Source organism: Marmota flaviventris, chromosome 1 (genome assembly GCF_047511675.1).
Source record: "Marmota flaviventris isolate mMarFla1 chromosome 1, mMarFla1.hap1, whole genome shotgun sequence".
In the NCBI taxonomy this organism is placed as follows: domain Eukaryota; kingdom Metazoa; phylum Chordata; class Mammalia; order Rodentia; family Sciuridae; genus Marmota; species Marmota flaviventris.
In genome coordinates this window covers 219,852,519-219,870,704 of record NC_092498.1, presented here as the reverse complement: position 1 = coordinate 219,870,704, position 18,186 = coordinate 219,852,519, and the positions used below count along the sequence as shown (strand labels likewise).

Here is an 18,186-nt window from a genome sequence, read left to right as displayed (position 1 = left end):
CCCAAGGGGCAGGTGCTGTTCCGCAGGCTGGTTTTAAGTCCCTCGGGTGGGAGGAGGGAAGCAGGTTGGGCAGCTGGGTGGGAGGCACTCTGAAGGAACCCCCTGCCCACCATGGGCACCATGGTCCCTCCTTGGCAGGTCCTCAGCACAGCTGGCTGAGGTCAGGGAGGAGGCAGACATCAGTCTCCCCGGATGCCCCTCTGTGGGAGTTGACAGACCCCACCCTGGAGATGAGGCACCCCGTCCTCCCCACACACCAGCGCCTTCTCCAAAACACGGCACCCTGCACGGCCCACCTACCCAGGATGCTGGGCAGGATGGCCGTGCTCCCACACCCCCGAACTGCAGTCCCAGCGGCAGGTGCTGGGGACATGCAATTCCCACCCCTAGAACACTGCCTGCCAGGCCAGGCTTCTGAGTCTCTGGAGCAAAGGCCCCGGGGTGGCTGGGAGAGGGGACTTCGGCCTGCTGCGTCGGAAACCTTGTCCCCAGCTGTAGCCTTGTCCCCAGCTGCGTCGGAAACCTTGTCCCCAGCTGTAGCCTACCTGTCCTCTCATACTTGCCCTGGCGTGGCCTGTTGGTGAGGGGACAGCAGCAGATGGACTGCAGCCTTCCCAGCTCAAAGGCCAGGTGCCCACAGGGCCGCCTGGGCCTCAGTCTCTCCATGTGGGCCCTGGGGGGGCTCCCGGAGCTACCTCTCAGGCAAGCAGTGGCCACTGTGATGGGAGGCTCCCGGGGGCTGTCCTCAGCCCTGGACACAGCTCCCACCACAGCTGGTACACAAGGGGCCATGTGCTGCCAGCTGCTACCTCCTGCTGGGCCCCCTACCAAGCGGCCACTGTTGCTTTCTGTGTCCCCTTCAGAGGCAGGAACAGCCACAGGGCATCCTTCTGCCCAGGCAGGAGGTGAAGGCAAGAGCCAGAAGGGCAGCTGGTGGCGTGGACAATCAACCCCAGGCCTCTGGAGCATTCTGGGGCCAGCCCCAGAGAACTGAAGACGGGGCCCACAGTTGGAGGGGATGACCACCACCTGGGTGCTTACCCCACCCCCACCCCCCTCCCCAACCTGCAGCTGGTTGCCGGCTCCTGCTGCTGCCAGCCGGGTTCTAGCAGCAGGCCTGTTACACACTTGTAAATAGCTCCGGCCCAGCCCTGCCCACCCCACAGGTGAAGCCATCTGTCTGGCAGGACAATGCCCACCGGGCGTCCGCTTCTCTGCGTCTTGAATAAACTGCGCTGTGAACTGCCCTCAACTGCCCTGGTTCCTGTGCCGAGGATGGGGGGGAGGGGGCTGTCTGTGCCGACCACAGGCCCCACGATGGGTCCCTGTGCTGAGCCAGGAGCCATGAGCTGAGTGGACATCTCAGGTCAGGTCCTGGAAGCCGGACCAAAGCGTGGTGATGTTTATTCAGAGACAGGGAAGGGCTGGCTGAGTGCCCTGGTCCCCTGGGGACAGTTCCCCAGGCAGGTGGCCCACCTGGGGCTTTGTTTCTGGTTCTCAGTCCTTGCTGCCAGCTCCAGTGTGCCGCAGGGCAGAGGTCTGGGCAGGCCCAGGTGGGCTGGGGTCCATGAAGGTGAACAGAACTGTCCTCAGCTGTCCAGGTAGCAAGCTTTGGGGTGGGTGATCCACAAGAAAGCCCAAAGGTTCAGTGTGGGCCCAAGACGGCGTCCGGTCAGGGAGTCTCTGGCTTCAGCAGTGACCCTTCACAGGGAGAGGTGTAGGAGACAGCCTGCCGCTGGGGAATGGCGGGGAGGAGGGGCACGAGGCCAGGCTCCAGCCACCCAGCAGTGTCCCCTGCGGGACTGTGGCGGTGCCACACTCAGAGCTCCACACAGGCCCCTCTGAGGATGGCCCCTGAACAAGAGCAGCCCAGTCGCTGCAGAGGGGATTTCATCCCTGGGGCCTGGCCGTGGACCACCTCTCACAGGCCGTGGCTCCTCTGGTCTCTGCCGGTTTGTTGAGGACGAAGACTCCTTTCAAGACCCTCCCACCCAGCCTCCACCTGCCCCCAGAGGACAGGGCCAGAAGGGACGGGGCACAGGGCCGAAGGACCCAGCCAGGCTCTGGGCAGGAGTGGCCAGCACATCCCCTGATCGCAGGGACATAGTCCAAGTGTGGCTAGAGTCTCAGGCTTCTCTCTGGGAGCCAGTGACCTCAGCAGCCCAGAGCAGTTGTGAGACCACCATGGTCTGTGGCAGGAGCTTGAACATGGGAAGGAGGTGGGCCAGAAACTCAGGCTGGCCCCTGGGCCACATGAGGCAGGGTGGGGGCCCACCTGGCCGAACCAACACAGTCACCGGGTCAGCCCTGCACCCCGACCCCTGGCCAGCACCTGGACCCAGGTGAACAGACAGACCAGCCCTTCCTGGGGAGCACGCATTCCTGCAACCAGGTTCACAGTGCCCTGAGCAGTGACCTGAAGGAGGAAGGAGGTGGCCCTGCCCCAGAGGCTCATGTCCAAGCAGAGGCCGTGGTGAGTGGAGGAGGGGACAGAACCCCAGAGAGCATCCAACCTCTCCACCCTATATCCAGGCAGAGCCGAGACCACGGTGTGGGTCCTGCCAGCCCAGTGTCATGGGAAGACACCACGACCTGTAGCTGCCAATGGAGGAGAGAAGCACGGGTGGCCCCCGGTGCCGGAACCCAGATGGAATGCCAGCCTGGGGCACTCAGGTCCCCAGGGAGGAGCCAGGGGTGGTGGCATTAGGTGCCGCCTTAGACCTGCAGGCCCAGGTCAGCCTGAGGAGGTAGCTGAGGTCCCTAGCAGCGCTGCCTGGGTCACCTGGCTGATGTCCCACTCCAGCTCCTGTCCGGCTAACTGGAGGTCCTCGCGCTTCTGCCGCAGCTCCTCCCTAGCCTGCCGCAGCCGCTTGTTTGTGATCACATAGGCCCGGCTCTGCTGGTAGAGCTGCTCCTGCTGATCCTCAGAGTCCTCGGTCCTCCTGGAGGGGCCTGGCAGGTCTGTGGATAGACACAGAAGCCTCACTCACCAAGGAGCCCCAAATCACAGAATGTGATACCTATGGGCCTCCACGCACAGGGCAGCCACAGGTGGGCGTCTGCATCTCACCAAGCTAACTGCACGGCAGATGCAGACGCTGTGGGCAGGAGGGAGCTGAGCTGGCTCCCTCCCTGGCTAGGAGAGACCTCTTGGTTTTCACCTTGGCAACAGACTGGTTGCAGAAAGGCCCGCAGGAAAGCTCAACCCAGGCCACTGGGTGGGCCTCCCTGGGTGGGCCTCCCTGGGTGGGCTCCGATTTCTGTCTTCAGACTGGGCTCTTGGGCCTGCTCTCTCTGGAAGCCTGAGCTGCAATATGCCAGCTCCTGCAGATGCTTTGTGTGGTTCTGCAGCCACAGGACCCAGTGCTTCCAGAACTGCGGGTGTGGAGACACATTTCCCAGGGCACCTCGCACAAGCAGCACATAAAACTCCCCTGCTCCCAGAAGGTACAAGACCATGGCTGCAGGACTGCAAAGGTCAGGTTTTGGGTACCATGCGACACGTCAGGACTCCCTCCAATCCTTCCTGTCCCTCACCTGCCCATAACCGTCTGGATTCCAGCTCCAACACCCACCGCAGGCCAGGAACACTAGCGTCTGGTTACAGATCACTTTTTCACCATTGTTTTAGATAAAAAGGGGGTAGGTCACATGCAAACAGGATGGGACAAGGAGAAGATGCCCTTTCCCTCCAGTGAGCCCCAGAGCGCCCCTTCTCTCTCCCTTGAACATGGTGCACCTCAGCTCCTGTGTGTGCTAGGTGGAACCTAGGGCCTCACACGTGCTCCTACTGGATTGCACGCCGGCAGTTTTATTTTGAGGCAGAGTCTTGCTAAATTGCCAAGGTTGGCTGGAACCTGCGACCTTCTGCCTCAGCCTCCTGAGCTACTGGGATAGGCTAACAGGTGTGCAGGCACAGGGGAGTGCCCCACAGTTCTGTAGGTCTGTTCCCACCCCTGTCTACAGTGAGAGCAGCTACTGGCCCAGGAGTGGAAAAACTGGCTGCGTACCCAAAAACTTTTATTTACGGACACTGAAGATGACTTCACGTTACTTCCACATATCTCGAAATATGCTCACCCCCACTGAAACCCGTGGTCTGCGATGTGGCTCAGTGGTAGAGCGACTGCCTAGGTGCAAAAAGGCCCTGGGGTCCATCCCCAGCATGAAAAATAAATAAAGTGGAGATCCTTTCCTCGCTCCCGGCCTTAGCGGACAGGCGGCGCGGGCGGTGTGGTGCAGGCCTGGTTTGCACACAGACTTAGACGACCGCAAAATGCACCCACTCTACCTCGAACGAGGAAAGGGAGGCTCGGCGAGGAGGAGCTCGTGCAGACCCGGCCTCTCCCGCTGGGGCCCGGGACCGTCCCTCCCTCTCGGGCCGGACTCTTTCTACCTTCCGGGGCCAGCGCGGTGAAGACGGGGTCCTGGGCCCGCGCTCCTCGCACGTCCTCCAGGATCTGCGCCACCGTGGGGGGCGCCGGGCGGGTGGGCAGCACCACGCGCTTCTTGGCCTTGGAGCCCATCCCTGGAGGCGGAGAAGGGAGCACTGGCCGGGCGTCCACCTCTCGCTCGGCGCGGACCGTTCCTCCCGCCCTGACAGCTCGCACGCACCCGCCGCCCGCCCTGCCGCGCCCTCCGGGGCCGCCCAGCTCTGGCCTTCCCTTCGCGCGACACCGCGGCTCGGCACCGCGGGGTTCCGCTCCACCTCGACCTCCGTCTCCCCGCGGAACCTGGCCGCCCACCTCCACCGCCCGGGAACGCTCCTGCCGGCGCCGGAGCCGCCGCTACCACAGCACTTCCGCTTCCGGTCGGAGCTCCGGCCGACCCCGCTCGTGATGCGCGCTTCCGGCCTCCTCGGACTCGGGCTCTCGGCAAGAGCCCACCCCTTCTTAAAGGGGCGGCACCCTTGAGGATGCCGGTGTGATCTGAGACCGAGAGCGACCGGACGGGATGGGAGAGAGTGGAGTTTCCTCTGCCGGGTGACAAATCATCTGGACTCGGGTTTATGTTCGTATCCCCTGGGGGTAGAGCCCAGGGCCAAAGTATCCCGGAGCCACAGCCCAGCCCTTTAGGAGACAGGGTCTCCTCCTGCCCAGCCTCCCGAGTCACTGGGACGACAGGCCTGTGCCTACAGGCTGCTGGCCTCAAATTTCTACAGCCTCCTCCCTACCTGGGCCGGTGAGGGCTGGGGTGGAGAACGAGAGCAGCAGAGGGAGGATGTTGTGTTAAATAGCTTTATGAAGACGTGATTTACACACCACAAAGTTCACTCACCTAGTGTCTGTAGTGGTTCTGATTCAGGGTTCGGGTGCTGGGTTTTTTGTTGTATATTCAGAGTCATGCAGTCACCCCCACAGTCTGGTTCCAGAACATTCTCATCATCCCAGAAGAAAGCCTGTCCCCATGAGCAGTCACCCACTCCCCAGCCTGGCTCCTGCACCCATGATTCACATCCGGTCTCTGGACTCGCCTGTCACTGTCACACACTGTGGCCTTGTGTGTCTGGCTCTCAATGAGCATGAGGTCCTCAGGTCCATCCATACTGCAGCGTGTGTCCCCTGGCTCCTGCCCTGGCTGAGGGACACTCCAGGTGGATGGACATTGTGTCTGTCTGTGCATCGTGGAGCTGGCCGCAGTCTGGCTGTGGGAACCACGCTGCTGTGAGCCCGAGGGGTTTCTGTGGGGTGTTTCGTGTTTACACCTTGGAGTGAAACTGCTGGGTCAGAGGCCAACTCGTATTCGTCTGTGGACTTGCCAGACTGATTTCCAAGGTGATGCCCAGCTGGCTGGCATAGGGGCTCACCGTGTGGGGCAAGAGAAGGCTCAGGAGGAGTATGGGCTGGAGAGGCCTTGGCCCGGGATGGGCCGCTCAGCATCCACAGCCTGTGAGCATCACTTGCCACCTTGAACCCCGCCTCAGGTCCCCAGAGCCAGGGGCTGATTCCTCCTTTGTCGTCCGCTGATCCTCAGGGCTGACGTCAGGAAGGCAGTTTCCCTATGCAGTGCAGGGCTGGGGGGACCCCAACCAGGCCCGCCCTGCCCCAAAGGACACCCAAGCTTGGCACCTTTGACTCAACCTTTATTTGCGAACTCTGAGGTCGAATGTGGTGCTCGGGGCTGCTTGGACCCAACAGGGAAGGACCCGTGGCTGTGGTCTGACTTCTGCTCATCCCACCTCATCCCACCCCACCCCTGCACCAAGACTTCTCTCTCTCTTTCTCACTCGGAGCTGCTGGGTCCAGGCCACAGGGTTCCATGCAGCCCACACCCTGGCCAGTGACTGTGGGTGGCCAGCCAAGGCTTTCTGAGGCAGGGCAGTAGTGCCCACTTGGGCCCAGGCGGAGGTGGCTTTCCGTGCTCCAAGACGGACATCCCCAGGTTCCAGCAGCAGCTGGGGCTGGGGTGGTGGTGGGCAAGGCCCCCAGCACTGGGAGCCCAGCCCACAGTGGGCAGCTCTTGGACGCTGCAGAGGAGGAGACTTTTGCTCAAAGGCCACCGTCAACAGTACCATGGCTTGGGCCTGGCAGCGGCAGCAACAGCTGGAGCAGGCGGTGTCCAAGGGCTGCTGGTGGCCACTGGGGATGGCGGCCCTGAGCAGGAGCCCTGGTGCTCGTCCAGAGTGTGGGGCGGGGGGCAGGCGGTGCAGTCATGCGCAGAGCCGCCCCGGCAGGTGTAGCACGAGGCGTGGCAGCCGGAGCACACGCGGAGGGCAGGCGCGGCCGCGCGCCCAGGCCCCGCGGTCACTGCCGGCCGGGTGCTGCTGAAGTACCTGGGCGGGCAGTAGGAGAGGCAGAGGTGGCCCAGGATGTAGGCAGGGCCGTCACATTCTGCACGAGGGACACAGACGCGGAGGGTGTGAGGTGCTGCCTGCCTTGTGGGCCCACCTGCCGCCAGCCTGCCCTGGGCCGCACACGCACACTGACCACCCCTGCGGCCGACGCCTCCCAGCAAGTGGACCATGCGGCGCTGACCACTCACCTTGGCACAGCCCCTCTGTGTCCCGCTGCACACACGCGCTGCTGGTCACCTGGGGGTCTGAGGGCCGCTCCATCATGTCCTCAGCTGTCCCGTAGAGCAGCAGCGTGTAGCGGTACAGCGTCCCTGGGCAGGGGTCACGGTGGCGTGGGGAGGGGAGAGGGTGTTGGGGCCTAGTACTCCAGGCCCTGGCCCCCTCTGCTCAGCCACTGCCACCCAGAGCCCAGACCAGATGGCTTGATCAGCACCCCTGTGTGCAGGGCCTGGACTCGGCCTCCCCAGGAAGGGGACCCCTGCTGGCCCTGACAGGCCTGTGCACATGGTCTCTCCAGGGAGACCCGGGGCCACTGTGGCAATGGGGTACCGAGGTGGGGCTGGACGGTGGAGCCCCCGACCTCAGCCCCGGCTCTTACCGGTGTTGAAATAGTAGCCCTTGTTCTCCAGGCCCAGGGTCCACACGCCCTGCGGGTCCTCGTCCCAGAAGTGGGTGGACATGAAGATCCAGTTGTTGTAGCCTTGGCCGCTGACATCCAGGGGCCTGGGCAGGTGGCGGCAGGGGGAGAAGGGCCCCTCTCAGGCGGGCTTGGGGCCACGCGGCCAGAGCCCCCTGGGAGGGCCTCCAGAGGGCAGCAGTGACTACCGGGGCCTGGTGGGTGGGGGTGGGCGCACACCTGATGGCCACCAGCGTGGAGCGGGTGCCCATGGGGCTGGTGAGAGAGATCTCCAGGTCCCCGCGACGGCTGTAGGACAAGGACAGCTGCACCTGCACGTGCTCCAGGGAGCGGATGTAGTTGTGGCGGCCGGCACAGGCGGACACCTCCTTCTTCACGTGCATCTGGGGCAGAATGGGGCTGCAGGGGCAAGGACGCTCCAGTTGGCCCCCTGTGGGTTGGGCGCCAGCAGGAGGGTCTGGTATCCAAGATGAGGGGGCCACCCTCTCCTTTACAAATGGGTGAAGCCTTAGGGCTTGCCTCCCTGGGGCTCCCGCTCTCTGGGTGGTGGTGGCTGGTGTGGGGGCGGGGAAGGGGGAGGTGTGCACAGTGTGCAGGGCCTTGGAGGGGCCTCCCTCACGTGGGGACATGCACAACCAGGATGGCACATTTCTTCTGGGGCTGTGTGGGCAGCCAGGTGCGAGCCATGTCCACCAGTAGCCCAGCGTCCAGCAGCCCATAGCCGTAGTGGTGGCTCACTGTGTGGAGAGGCGGCTGTCACTTTCCTGGTGGGCACAGCATTCCCGCCCCGTCGGGCCCCATCGCACCTTGGCGCCCCACGCCATTGACCCTCCAGTCTTCAGCCTGCAGCTGCGCCGGCCTGGACGCGCGGACCACCAGGTGCTGCATGTCCCTCCAGCTCAGAAACGGGCTGCAGGGGGAGGGCAGGGGCAGTGAGCAGGGGGCTGGGCCTGCGGGCCAGGTGGTGGGCAGGGCCCCCACTGTCACCTACTTGGCCTCCAGAGCCAGGGCGATCATGCCTGCGGCCAGCGGGGCCGAGGCGGAGGTGCCGGTGTGCTTGTCTGTGCACTGGTGGTGCAGATCCGTGGTGACCTGGGGGCAGGGGGTGGACTGGGCCAGTGCACAGGGAGGACGCAGCCCTTGTTCACACGCACCAAGAACTGCACTCAAAAAGCGCTAAAAAGCACACCAGGTGGCCACGTCTGTCATCCCAGCCTGGGCAACTTGACGAGACCCTGACTCGAGATTCACGTCTCAGACGTGGCTCGGGGCAGAGTGCTCCCTGGCTGCGGGGCCTGCCTTCCATCCCAGGCCACCGAAGATAAAGGGGCAGATGGCCAAGGTCTGGAGGCACAGGTCAGAGGGCACGCCAGGCTCAGGTACGGCCGGGCACCTGGGTAGCTGTCCTGCCTGGGTCACAGGGAGGGTGGCCAAGCGGCCAGAGCAGGAGGGCTGGGTGCCCGCCTCAGGAGCCTGGGAAGGTGGAGAGGGAGGTCCTGCAGAGGCGCTGGGAGGCAGCCTGGTGGCCCGAGGCGGGGTTGGAGCGGCTGCCTCAGAGCCGGGGGCCTCTGCGGTTGGGTCAGGGGAGGGTCACGGGCACTCACGATCTGCGGGTCGGTGACCACCCCGCTGCTGTAGGTGGTGGTGAGCGTGGAGGCGCAGGCCTCGCTGTACCAGGGCACGCGGCCCTGCTTGGTGGTGCTGCCCACGGACAGCGTGTGGATGCTGTTGGTGTAGCCGTCGCAGTTGCAGTTGTCATAGTGCAGGCCACCGTTGCCTGAGGCCCAGACGAAGAGTGTGCCCAACCCGCCGCGGCCCTGTGGGGAGGGACGGGGCAGGGCATTGGCCTGGCGCCCAGGCCTGGCCCTCACAGGGTGGGCCCCTGCTCACCTTGGTCACACCCAGCCGGAAGGCCTCCCGAGTGAGGATGCCTGGGCCGTCTACCGTGCGGCCGTCGTCCTCGGGGCCCCAGCTGGCGCTGTAGATGTGGATGTGCTGAGGCTGCAGGCTCAGCGACTGGGCCTCCACGACGTCGGTGATGGTGCCGTCCAGCATGCGCACGCCTGCGCGGGGGGCGTGGGCCTCTCCACAAGCCGCCCGCCAGGCCTGCCACCCGCCAGGCCTGCCGCCCACCGTCCCTTTCCCTGGGGGCTCCGCCCATGCGTGCACTGCACTCTGGGGTCGGCACTGCGCAGCTGTCAAGGCCTGTGTGCCCGCATGTCCCAGCCTGACCCTCCCCTCTGTCCCGGGCTGTGCTCTAGGGGACCCTGTGTACCTCCAATCCGGGCGTTGAAGGCGACACCCGCCCCGCAGAAGTGGTTGTTTGCTATGGCGGCCACCTCCCCAGCACAGCGTGTCCCATGCCTGGTGCCAGGGCCAAGAAGTGCACCCATGAGAGCCCACCTGGCCCTGTGGACAGTGGGTCCCCTCACCCACAGGACCAGGACTCACCGGTTCTCATCACTGGGCGTGTAGCGAGGCTGGGGATCCGGGTCGTAGTCGTTGAAGTCGTAGCTGGCCAGGGGGTCCTGGAGGCAGGTGGGGACAGGAGAGGGTCTGAGGCATCCCTGGGGCGGGGCCACCCTTGAATCTGGGGCAGCCCCCATTGGCCACCCAGGGTCTCACGTAATTGGCCCAGAGATCCGGGTGGTCCTTCTCGATGCCATCGTCCAGGATGGAGACCACGACCCCCTGCCCCGTCAGGCCCCGGCTCCAGACCTGCAGGATGTTCAGGTCCGGCTGCACCTGGGTATTCTGCATAAGGCAGGGGTCTGGTCAGCGGGGCTCTGGCTGGCCCTGCCTGTCCGCCTGCCCCAGCCCAGCTGCTCACCATGTACCACTGCTTGGAGAACCAGGGGTCCGAGGGCTCTGCAAAGGAGCGCTTGAAACGCCGCCGCAGCGTCTGCTGCTCAAACCACTGCACCTGGGGACACAGCCGGACCGTCCAGGGCTTATCTCTGAGGCCTTACAGGTGTGGGAGGTGGACTAGAGGACTGAGGACCTCTGGGGAGGTTCTGTGTCTGTTGGGGCTGCTGCTCCTCAGGCCCATCTCCTCTGTCCTCTGTCTGCCCAAAGCTCTCAGAACACCTACTCTTAGGTCCCACAGACCCAGGGCCAAAGCTGAGGATGAGTGGGGCCCCTCTGATCCCAGCTGCCTCTTACTCCCTCCCAGATTTAGATCCTTGTGTCAAGGTCCCCCTGGGTCCCTCAGCATCACTTCAAAAACCAGCCACTTTTACCTCCCCATCCAAAATGTCCACACCCATTTCTTTTCTGGTTCTCCATTTCCCTGTCCACTGCCCACAAGCCCTACCTGTCTAGCCAACTACCAGCCTCCTTACTGCTCACTAACAATGGTTGCCTTCTTGTTCCAAGAGCCTGTGAATCCATTTCCACCCCAGGACCTTTGCACATACTATTATGCTCTTCTTCTGGCTTTTGCCATCCCTGCTTCTTACCATCTTGGTACCCCCAACTCAGCTTATATTCCCAGCCCCCATCTCAGTGGTCTGGGCCATCTTTTTCTGGTTGCTTAGCTCCAGATTTGGGAACTGGCCCTGATTTCTCTCTCTCCTCCTGATTTCTTCCAATCCATCTGCCAGCCCTGGCTGCTCTCCTGCAAACTATGTATAGGTCACATCTTTCAGTCCCCAATGCTATGGGCAAGCAGCCCTCCAGTGCAGCCCACCCCACTTCACAGCACCCAGGGCTCCCCAGAATCCATCCTAATTCTGCATCTGGGCATCTGAGACCTTTTCTTGATAGGATAGGGACTGATTGGGAGCAGACACCCCTCTGAGCCCCCAGATCACTGGGCAGCTTTGGCTTCCTACTCTGCAACTTTTTACATGCTGGTCAAATGGGCCATTTCCCATCTCTCCATCCTGAGGTGGGGAGAAAGGAAGGACCATTCATCCCTTCTTACCAGAGTGTTTTGGGCCCCTCATTTTTTAGGAAGGAAGAGGGAGTGGCAATAAGTGCCTACTCTGTACCAGGTCCTGGGGGTGGCATGCTCACACAGACCTCCTCATCTGGTCCCCACTGTGGGGACCAAGTGGAAAGCGAATTGCTGAGTTGGTGACTTGCTGGAGGCCACACGGCCACCATAGCAATCACAAGAATAACAGAAGGCAGCTGGTTGGCCCCAGGTGGCTGAGACCCAGACAAGTAGCCTCCCAGACCAGACTCACCTTGGGGTCTTTCTTCAGGCGGAGGCGGTGGCCCCAGTGGGGAGTCAGGGACTGCTGGGCCACGCCCCGGTGCCGGAGGTGGAAGTACTGCCCGTCAGGGAAGATCTGGAAGCGTGCCGAGCGGCTCTGCTGGGACCGGCTCCCTGATGGAGGGACTCCCACCCCAACCAGGCCGGCCCCCTTGCTTGCATGCTCCCAACCAGGGGCCCAGGTGGAAGCTTCTGGGAGTCCCAGAATCTAAGGTGGCCGTGGCAGGGGTATGCTGGGGGTTCTTGATATTTGGGGGGCCTTGGGGACCCGGGTCCTTTTTGTTGGGGTCTGGGGGTCGCCGAGCCCCACACTTCCCATCCAGCCGGGTCCCACCCACCTGCCCCAGGTTGACGAAGCCAAATTTGCGTGCCAGGCGCTCGACCTCCTGGTAACCCTGTGTCACCCGCACGGCCCAGCTGCCGACGTAGATGGGGGCCGGGGCCGTGGCCCAGGCCACAGCCAGGGGGCGGACGAAGCCCAGGCTCAGGGCAAGGGCCAAGGACAGGCGCAGACAGAGCGCAGTCGGGGCTGGCCGCATGGCGGGGGCGGGACCGGGGGCGGGGCCTCCGGAAAGCCCCTCCCTCTGGCCAAACCGCCTAGTCGGCCCGGCGCCCGCCGGACTGCCGGCGCCATAGCAACCCGAGGGCTTCAACTCCCAGGGGGCCTTGCGGTTCCCCCAAGTGGGGCGGGAAGGCCCGACCGAAGCCGTAGGAGGGTACGCGTGTCCACAGACCTAAGCCCTCTGGAGCCTCCGTTTCCTCATTTGTACGCGGACCCAACTCCGGCCCACAGGAGCAGGTTCATTGTTGCATAGGGGAAGGGGAAGCTGCCTTTATTTGGCCCCACCCACTTTCTTCACACCCCTTTCTCGAAAATCAGCTCCGTCTCCTGTCCTCTCCAACCAGAAGTGTTTCTCTGGGTAAGTCCCGCCTCCTCTCTTAACCCCGCCCTATCCCGAGCTTACCCCGCCTCTCCTCTGCTCAGCCCCGCCCCTGTCTCTGGCCCTAACACCCGCGCTGCCCTAATCAGCACGCTCCTCTCCTCTCTTAGCTCCACCCTCCTCAGCGATGCAGCCAATAATCCCCGGCCCTGACGCCACACCTTCCAACCAGTTACGTCCCACTCCTGCTCGGCCAATCAGCGCCCTCGGTCTCCGCGCCCCGCCCCCCTCGCGGCCGCCTCCTTTCCACTCCGCCCGCCTCCGGCCAGAGGGCAATGCGGCGGGGGAGAGGGGGCAGGCCCCTCCTCCTTTGTCCGCCCTGCCCTCCCATTGGCCGGAGCGGGGGAACAGGGGCGGAGCCCAGAACAGGGGAGGAAACCAGCAGCCTGGGGGCGGAGCCGGGCAGCCCTAGCGGGGGCAAGGCTGCTCGCGCTCGGCGGGGCCGGTGCGTGGGGCAGCAGGCAAACTCCAGCTCGAGCTGCCAGCCCCGGGCCCGCCGGTGCCATGGACGGCCTGCGCCAGCGCTTCGAGCGCTTTCTGGAACAGAAGAACTTTGTCACCGAAGCGCTCGGAGCGCTCGAAGCCAAGACCGGTGTCGAGAAGCGGTATCTGGCCGCGGGTGAGCCGTCGGGGCGCTTGCCCCATTGCACTGACGGGCACACTGAAGCGCTGGGCACCGAGACCTGACGCTTCTCCGACTGGCCCCGGCTGCGGGGTCCGGTCCGGGAGAGGCGCGCGTCCTGCTGCTCAGCATAGAGACCCAGATCCTGGGGAGGGAGAGGATCTAGGATAGGGATCTGGAGGGTCTGCCTGCAGCCCCTGCCTTGTGCCCGCCCGGCGACCTGAGTGAGGGCAACTCTCGGCTCCTGCCGGGCTCCCCTGTAGCCGTGGTCCCAACAGTTCTTTGCCCCTTCCGTCGGGGCCTTGGGCACTTGCCAGGCTGAGTCCAGTTCTTCCAGTTGCCTAACTAGGTGTGGGGGCAGTCTTGATGCCAACGACCTGTGTGTCTGCCCCAACCCCTTCCTGAGTGGACCCGAACCTGGCAGTGGGTACAGACATTTTCCCGTTTGTCCGAGGGGAAGCCCAGGTCCTCCTCCTGGAGCCCTCTTCCTGTACCCCCGTTCCTGACTTACTCTAGTGTCCTTATTATGTGTTGAGTTGGGTTGTGGAGAGCTGTGTTGGTTCCCTGGGCAGGAAGAAGCCGCCCACACGACTGTAGCTCCATTCCATTTCCATTGCCCCTTTTCAAACCTGTGCAGTAGGTCTATGGTCAGTGCTCAAGTGCCCTTCTCCCCCTTTTGTAGTACTCAGAGGTCCACTGCCTTTTCCAGGAGACCCTCCCCCTGGACCACAAGGACACTTGTCTGGGTCTTGAGGCCTCCGCAGGGAGGGCTGTGCCACATTCTTTGATCACCTTTTGTGGGCAGATTCTGGGAGACCACCTTCCTCCCATTTTCCCACCAGCTGGGGGATTCCCATGCAGGCAGCTCAAGGAGGGTCTGAAATCCTTGTCCAGACCCTGGATGCCCGCAGGTGCCCAGCCCCACACCCCAGCAATTCAGCCAGGTGGCACGTGTGTGCTGTGCCTGCCCAGTGCAGGTCCCGGCCTCTGCCCTGGCTTTCCACAGGCCTTGTCCCAGTGGGTGGGGAATGTAGGTCATAGAGCACTTGAGGGGAGGGGGCTGGGTATCTTCAGGGAGAAAACTCAGGCACAGGGAGGCAGGGACTGGGGGAGGCTGCCTCTGTCTGGAGCATGGCCCCCCTCCCTGCCCCAACCCCATCTGTTGATCTCTGGGTCCCTTCCCCCCACAACCCTGATGTCCAAGGTCATCCTTTCATTGCTGAGACTGCAGGTTTAAAGGGATTTAGGAGCAAGAGCCCCTCCTTCCCCACTAGCAAACCCAAGGAAGGAGTCCTATCCCCCTTGAACCTCACCTAGATATAGGGAACATTGAGCCTCACCGACCCCAGATTGCCAAATTCCATGCCCCCAGGTGACAGATAAGACAACTCAGAGGAGGCAGTGACCTAGAGGTCACATGGCCTTTTGGGGCCACCTGGGTCCCTGTCTGACTGCTCTGACTTCGGGACCTGGAGGACAGAGGCTAATGCAGGTGGAGGAAAGGGTGGGGTGATCTGGCGCTCTGCCCTTTGGTCCAGAAGTGGCCTCTATCTCTTTCTGCCGATAACAACCTCAGGGAAGGAGGGGGGAAGCTGTCCAGGGGCTCCAAGGTTCCTTGTGTGCGCTTGGGAAGCTGCTCCCCTGGCCTCAGAGCCGAATGAGATAAGGCAGAGGAGGCCCTGAGGCTGGCACAGTGGGCGCTTGGCAGATGCCACAGTCATCACTCTTTTGTGGCTGAGCTCCTGTCCCCCTCCCTCATTTGTCTTTGAACCTCCATTGCTGGGAGTATGTTCTAGTGGCCAGAAGGTGTAGGAAGTAAGGGTCCCCTGACCCACAGCCACCTAGGTGGGAGTGAGACTCCACAGGAAAGGCTTGCCGCAGGTGGCAGGGAAAGGAACAGGCTCCTCCAGCTCTGGGAAGACCTGGGTTCTCAGAGGGGCCGACACTGCCCCATGCATACATATTTAGCCTTGTCTGGGGACATTTGTGGTTGTCCCACTGGAAGCTCCTGGCCTGGAGTGAGTGGAGGCCAGAGGTGCTGCTCAGCACTGTGCAGGGCCCAGGACAGCCACTCCAGTGAACGGACTGTGCCCGCATCAGCAGGGCGGAGCCTTTACAAAGGTCATAGCCACTCAGCTCTCCCAGCTCCCCAGGGATCAAGTCCTGGTGACAGAGGGTCTTACTTTCACATTTTTTTGCATCACTCAGATTCAAGCACTGCCTTCCTATTCCCAGCACCTCCCACAGGACCTGGAATGAAGTTCTTATAATTGCAGATGGTCACTTATTCACTCAACAAATGCTCTCTGGGCAACTGCTTTGTGCTCACTGCACAACTGAGCCCTGGTTCAGAGCCCAGGTCCCTGCCTGCCCTTGGGGTGCTCACAGCCCATGAGGAAGAAGGACATGCCCACCATCTGCACACAGACACCTCAGGGCTAGTGGCCCTGGGGCTGAGCGCCCCAGTGGCGGCTCGGGCATCCTGGAGGCATTGCTGGGGCTCTGGCAGGAGGTGCTGGCCTCCGGGTGCTACTGGATGGTCCCTGTCTCCTGTAGGAGTCGTCATTCTGCTAAGCTTGTACCTTCTGTTCGGCTACGGGGCATCTCTACTGTGCAACCTGATCGGATTTGTATACCCCGCATATGCTTCGTGAGTGCCCTGGCTGCCCCGTGGGAGGGGAGCCTGGGGGTGCACGTGGCCCCTGAGCCTCCTGCGCCTCCCGCAGAGTCAAAGCCATCGAGAGCCCAAGCAGAGACGACGATACCGTGTGGCTCACCTACTGGGTGGTGTATGCTGTGTTCGGGCTGATGGAGTTTTTCAGCGACCTACTCCTGTTTTGGTTCCCTTTCTACTACGCGGGCAAGGTGGGGGGCCGGCCCCTCCTGGGGACCCCAGGACAAGCAGGTCACCCACCCTGGGGAAGAGGGGGCAGCCAAGAGTCCAGGGTGTGTGGGGTCTGGGGCCTGCCTCCAGGCTGGACAGGGACACGGACCGTCCCAGGGGCTGTCTGAGGGTGGAGGCCCAGTTCCTGCCCAGGTGGGTGTCTGGCAGGGACACTGAGAGACAGGCCCCAGTGTGACGGCTGTGCCCTGCAGTGCGCCTTCCTGTTGTTCTGCATGACGCCGGGGCCCTGGAACGGGGCTCTAGTCCTGTATCATCGCGTGGTGCGTCCAGTGTTCCTAAAACACCACGCGGCCGTGGACAGCGCCGTGAGCCAACTCAGCGGCCGAGTCCTGGACGCGGCAGGCGGAATAGCCAGGGACGGTAGGTGCTGGGGCCGGGGTCTCCGCCGGCTTGCCGGCCTGCTGCCTCCCAGCCTGCCTCCCCTGGGCCTCGGCCACTCTCTGGGGTCCCCACCACGCTTCTGGGGCTCCCCTCACACACCTCTCTCTTGCATGCTCTCGGGAACCAGTGCTTCAGGCCCTGGCCCGCGGCCGGGCGCACGTCACCCCAGTGCCGGCAGCGGAGCCTCCGGTGGCCCTGGAAGCCCCCCGTAGGTACCCGGGGCGGGCAAGGCCGGTGCATGCCGGTGGCACTCATGTACATTGGACGCACGTGTGCCTGCGTGTGAGTGTGAGCACCCTGTGTGCCAGTGTGCTGTGAGCAGGCGCTGTGCGTAGGACATGGGTCCTCACCTGTCCCTGTGCCCACACGGGAGTCAGCGGGCACAGGGTGGATGTGTGTGCCCGACTGCCCGGGTGACCACCTGGCCCCTGAAGGAGCTGACTCCATCACTAACGGCCTAAGTCCTGCTCCCAGCAGCTGGGCAGAGCCCTGGGGGTGGTGGACGGAATCACCCAACTGCCCCTCCCTGCCCTCTCCACAGCCAAGGCAAGCCAGAGCCCGCAGCTGAAGGACAAGTGAAGCCGCCCTCCAGCTCTGGCACGGACCAGTCCAGCAGGAAGGGGCGCACACCAGGCACCCAGCTCCCCACACCAGGCACCCAGCACCCCACACCAGGCACCCAGCTCCCCACACCAGGCACCCAGCACCCCACACCAGGCACCCAGCTCCCCACACCAGGCACCCAGCACCCCACAGCAGGCACCTACCACCCCAATTCAGGCACCCAGCACCCCACATCAGGCATCCACCACTCCACATCAGGCACCCAGCACCCCACATCAGGCACCCTGCACTCCACAGCAGGCACCTACCACCCCACATCAGGCGCCCAGCACCCCACAGCAGGAACCTACTACTCCACAGCGGGCACCTACCACCCCATAGCAGGCACCCAGCACCCAACATCAGGCACCTACCACTCCACAGCAGGCACCCACCACCCCACGGAGCCCTCCACAGATTCCCAGGCAGAGCCTCGCACGGGGCACTCAAGTCCCATCCGGCCCACCGGGAGCCCCCTCTCTGCTGCCTCCACAGAGTCTCACTCGCTGACCACCCCCAGCTCCATGTCCCAGGGCCAGGCAGTCTCTGGCTCTACCAGTGGCTCCCAGGTGGCCAGAAAGACACAGATTCAGCCCCAGCCGTGCACTGGCTTCTCCAACTCGGCCCCGGTGCCCTCCCCACAGGCCCCGGGGTCCTCAGGGACTGGGCGGGGCCCCAGCACCACCTCCAACCAGGACCCGTCCCTTGGCCAGTCTCCTAGTAGCACCACCACCCCCTCGCAGCCCCCCAGCAAGCTGCCCAGTGGGCCCCGGAACACAGCCTCCAAGGGCAGCTTCCGGCAGCAGAAGGAGGCCGCCACCAGCACCTCGGGACCCAGGTCGCCCGTCCCTTCCCACTCCGAGTCCTCGCTGGAGTGCTCCTCGGAGTCCACCACCGAGATCACCTACAGCTGGCCTCACTGCCGACACCAGCTGCCCTGCCGCCGGCCCTGCTGGCTCCTGAAACGCCTGGCCTACTAGGCACCAGCTGGACGTGCCCAATAAAGTTCCGGCCCCAGCTCACGTGTGTCTGCTGCGCCGGGTGCCGGGCACGAGTGCCCACTGTGCAGAGCAGCCCTTCCCTGG

General features: G+C 63.6%; 3 protein-coding genes across 6 annotated transcripts; 1 reads left to right on the top strand and 2 right to left on the bottom strand.

Moving 5' to 3' along the window:
- Window positions 1-1,367: 1,367 nt before the first annotated feature.
- On the bottom strand, window positions 1,368-4,806 carry C1H19orf25 (chromosome 1 C19orf25 homolog). Of its 3 annotated transcripts, none has more exons than XM_027952766.2 (3): window positions 4,615-4,806; window positions 4,397-4,528; window positions 1,368-2,961 (listed from the first exon to the last, which is right to left on the bottom strand). In XM_027952766.2, the coding sequence occupies exons 2-3, from the start codon at window positions 4,524-4,526 to the stop codon at window positions 2,735-2,737; spliced, it is 357 nt and encodes a 118-aa protein (XP_027808567.2). In that variant the 5' UTR covers window positions 4,527-4,528; window positions 4,615-4,806; the 3' UTR covers window positions 1,368-2,734. The 3 variants fall into 3 exon arrangements, 2 of the variants coding, with proteins under 2 accessions (XP_027808567.2, XP_071460652.1); XM_071604551.1 differs by having other exon boundaries at window positions 4,746-4,798; XR_003585125.2 differs by lacking the exons at window positions 4,397-4,528; window positions 4,615-4,806 and adding an exon at window positions 3,071-4,285 and having other exon boundaries at window positions 2,873-2,961.
- A 1,259-nt stretch (window positions 4,807-6,065) lies between these two features.
- Pcsk4 (proprotein convertase subtilisin/kexin type 4) lies at window positions 6,066-12,529 on the bottom strand. Of its 2 annotated transcripts, none has more exons than XM_027952760.3 (15): window positions 11,988-12,529; window positions 11,621-11,725; window positions 10,261-10,353; window positions 10,056-10,184; window positions 9,882-9,958; window positions 9,706-9,794; window positions 9,321-9,493; window positions 9,035-9,247; window positions 8,422-8,522; window positions 8,237-8,340; window positions 8,050-8,167; window positions 7,650-7,829; window positions 7,392-7,516; window positions 6,982-7,104; window positions 6,066-6,830 (listed from the first exon to the last, which is right to left on the bottom strand). In XM_027952760.3, exons 1-15 carry the CDS (start codon window positions 12,186-12,188, stop codon window positions 6,502-6,504), a joined length of 2,160 nt encoding a protein of 719 aa, XP_027808561.1. In that variant the 5' UTR covers window positions 12,189-12,529; the 3' UTR covers window positions 6,066-6,501. The 2 variants fall into 2 exon arrangements, with proteins under 2 accessions (XP_027808561.1, XP_027808562.1); XM_027952761.3 differs by having other exon boundaries at window positions 6,644-6,772.
- Window positions 12,530-13,010: 481 nt separating this feature from the next.
- Window positions 13,011-17,176, top strand: Reep6 (receptor accessory protein 6). The gene is made up of 5 exons (XM_027952764.2): window positions 13,011-13,209; window positions 15,769-15,862; window positions 15,939-16,077; window positions 16,309-16,477; window positions 17,040-17,176. Exons 1-5 carry the CDS (start codon window positions 13,095-13,097, stop codon window positions 17,075-17,077), a joined length of 555 nt encoding a protein of 184 aa, XP_027808565.2. The 5' UTR covers window positions 13,011-13,094; the 3' UTR covers window positions 17,078-17,176.
- The last annotated feature ends 1,010 nt before the right edge of the window (window positions 17,177-18,186 follow it).

Excerpts from the sequence above, each read along its gene's own strand:
- C1H19orf25 (XM_027952766.2), bottom strand. The coding sequence starts at position 4,526 with ATGGGCTCCAAGGCCAAGAAGCGCGTGGTGCTGCCCACCCGCCCGGCG. Across the intron at positions 2,962-4,396 it reads CACCGCGCTGGCCCCGGAAG|ACCTGCCAGGCCCCTCCAGG; the intron begins GTAGAAAGAGTC and ends GTCTATCCACAG.
- Pcsk4 (XM_027952760.3), bottom strand. The coding sequence starts at position 12,188 with ATGCGGCCAGCCCCGACTGCGCTCTGTCTGCGCCTGTCCTTGGCCCTT. Across the intron at positions 11,726-11,987 it reads GCTTCGTCAACCTGGGGCAG|ATCTTCCCTGACGGGCAGTA; the intron begins GTGGGTGGGACC and ends GCACGCTTCCAG. Across the intron at positions 9,494-9,705 it reads CTTCAACGCCCGGATTGGAG|GCGTGCGCATGCTGGACGGC; the intron begins GTACACAGGGTC and ends CCCCCCGCGCAG.
- Reep6 (XM_027952764.2), top strand. The coding sequence starts at position 13,095 with ATGGACGGCCTGCGCCAGCGCTTCGAGCGCTTTCTGGAACAGAAGAAC. Across the intron at positions 13,210-15,768 it reads GAAGCGGTATCTGGCCGCGG|GAGTCGTCATTCTGCTAAGC; the intron begins GTGAGCCGTCGG and ends TGTCTCCTGTAG. Across the intron at positions 16,078-16,308 it reads CTTTCTACTACGCGGGCAAG|TGCGCCTTCCTGTTGTTCTG; the intron begins GTGGGGGGCCGG and ends TGTGCCCTGCAG.